General features: G+C 39.2%; 1 protein-coding gene across 1 annotated transcript; it reads left to right on the top strand.

The window, feature by feature from the left end:
• Positions 1-738: 738 nt before the first annotated feature.
• Positions 739-2,252, top strand: LOC135789582 (homeobox protein zampogna-like). The gene is made up of 2 exons (XM_065299492.1): positions 739-1,131; positions 1,414-2,252. The coding sequence occupies exons 1-2, from the start codon at positions 873-875 to the stop codon at positions 2,103-2,105; spliced, it is 951 nt and encodes a 316-aa protein (XP_065155564.1). The 5' UTR covers positions 739-872; the 3' UTR covers positions 2,106-2,252.
• The last annotated feature ends 411 nt before the right edge of the window (positions 2,253-2,663 follow it).

The following is a 2,663-nucleotide window of genomic DNA, read 5'->3' as shown; positions in this document are numbered from 1 at the left end:
CTGCCTTGGTCTTGAACACACAAACAGAGCGATAATAATTGCGTTAATAAAATCCAGCGAAGTAAACGCCTGGAAAACCAATAAAAACCATTAATAAAATGCATTTGTTTATTGTTACAAACGCCAGCCACCAGTGCAACTTCAGAATAAATAATTCCACTCACCGAGAAAATTCGTATTTTGTTAATAATCCGCCCCCGGTGTAAAAAAACATTTCATGTTGCTAATGGTCGCTGGTGCGTAAAGTAATGGAGTGAGAGTAGCGCTGGCAGATGACTGACGGATTGCTTTTATAACATTATAAACAAACCGCGCGGCAGGCCGCTACCTACACACAGGAAGATCGAAAAGCGGCGTATTTATTCAGCGCGCTTGAGTTACTCGTGCTTAAAATTAAGTTAACTGAAAGCGCGAGTTAATTAAAGCCGAGTGCGCAATCGATGCACAAATCTATACAAATAAAGAATTGACAAGACAAGTGAAGACACTGAAATAACTTTTTAGTCACTGACTAATGTACTGTGTAATTCACTAGAACAAATAAATTTTATTTCTATTTTATTCTTCTTGGTAAATTATTCATTTACAGAATGACGCAAAACAAAAATTTTAATTTTTTTTTTTGAAACGTTATTACTTATTGCGAGTGCGTGAAAGCTTTCAAGATGAACCAACGCACATGCCCTGAAAAAGCTCGCGCCGCGACGCCTCTCCAATAGCACTCCCCAATGTGAGCTTTCAGTGGGTGTACACTCGCGCGTCCCGATTCAATCACCCACTCGTCGCGCGACGCGCTCATTTCGCGCCGGGGTTTGTCCTGCGACGCACGCTCCCGCAACCCAACTCACAGTGAAACCATCAAATCATCAACAATGGAAGTGGACAGTGCTAATAATGAAAACAACAACAACAACAATAATAAATTATCAGTTACACCATTCTCCATCAATGACATCCTAAGTGGTAACCGGAAGTCACCGGAAACAAAATTAAATCTCGAGGATACAGCCATGGATGATCAGGATCACGAAGATATCATGGAGTTGAATGTTGTGAGTGACAGCAGTGATGAAAACGAAGAGAAAGCCATCGATATGCGTAAAATCAGCGCCATTTCCGGTTTCACCAAAGGTACATAGATTTAATTACCTGGATGAGTTTGGTCATCAATTTGTCATCACTTTATGTAAAAATATACCCAAGTTGGTACCGGCTGGTACAAGGAGCTTTCACGTTAAAAGCTTTTCACTTTGCATAACCTCAAAGCGTCTTTTAGGGTGTTACTCAATTTCGGTAATTGGTTACACGCACAATATATCCTCCCCACACCTTTTTCTAGTATCATTACAAAACCATTAACCTATTAAACAGGATATTACATCAAATAATTTAAAAATAAAAATAAATTTACAGATCGTTTTTATTCTTCGTCAACATTCGCTGATTACCATCAACACTACGAGTCATTACCTATGGACCGCGTCCAATCATCACACGCCAGTGGTAGTGGTAGTAATGCTGTTGCTTCATCATCTTCTTCACCCTCGGCGGCGGCGCGGAAGAAGCGTTCACGCGCCGCCTTCACCCACGCGCAGGTGTTCGAATTGGAGCGTCGTTTCAGCCAGCAGAGATATCTCAGTGGACCCGAGCGGGCCGACCTTGCGCAAGCTTTAAAACTCACCGAAACACAAGTGAAGATCTGGTACCAGAACAGACGCTACAAAACCAAGCGCAAAGCACTCCAGCTTCAAGAGAGTACGTTGCTCAATCAGAATGCGCGTAAAGTGGCGGTTAAAGTCCTGGTCAAGGATGATATGCCGATATTCTTACAGCATCAGAAGCCCATGTATAATAAGAGCTTCTATCCGGGTGCGACGGAAGCTTTCTACGAACGGTTTAATAATATCAACGGATTGAAGTATGGGAAATCGTTACAGGAATCTATGATGTCACTTTGTCAACAATATGGCGGCGGGATGCATCAGTTATTCCCGTATTTTAATTATTATCATCCTGGGGGTGGTGGTGGGGGTAGTGTTGGGTTAAATTCACAAGTTGGGAGCTCAGGGGAGGATCCAACTGATGTTGAACATTCTAGTAATTAATTTTTAGGTTATGTATTGAATAAACCAAAGGAATAACCAAAGCAATTTTAATTTTTAGTGAATTAGAGTTTAATCACTTTGTATATAAAGTTTAGGCACTGATTATTACTTAGACTGTTTAATATTTAATTTGTTGATATTGTGAACATGTGCATTGAAATATTTAAAATTCCTATTAACAATAAATAAATAAATTTAAATTAAAAAAATTATTTTTTTTTTGATTTTTTGATTTTCAACCCCTTGAAATGTACGAGTACTAAAATTGAAGAAGTTGCTGAAATTACGGCCTTGTGGAAATCAGATGACATTGTGTCGATGTGGGCGTGCTGCTCTCGTGCGAAAAGGAGGCGGCGCGATTTGCATATGAATGTGCGCGTTATAAGATTCGAAAAGCTCGACCAAGTTTTGACTTTTGATGAATTGTAAAGTGAAAATTTTAAGATTAGCGATTCGAGTTGAATTATTCAAGATTTCGAGATGTTAAGAACCACTTTATAAGATTCACGAGTTTTTTTTTTGTTGAGTTATGATGAAATATTAAAAAGTAAAAGAAAA

This window comes from Atheta coriaria, unplaced genomic scaffold, assembly GCF_025399875.1.
Source record: "Atheta coriaria isolate IRGN ID8LTWV9N9 unplaced genomic scaffold, Caltech_Dcor_3.1 hic_scaffold_3_pilon, whole genome shotgun sequence".
NCBI classification, from domain to species: Eukaryota; Metazoa; Arthropoda; class Insecta; order Coleoptera; family Staphylinidae; genus Dalotia; species Dalotia coriaria.
The sequence above is the reverse complement of the archived record's forward strand: the minus strand, read 5'-3'. Positions and strand labels throughout refer to the sequence as shown.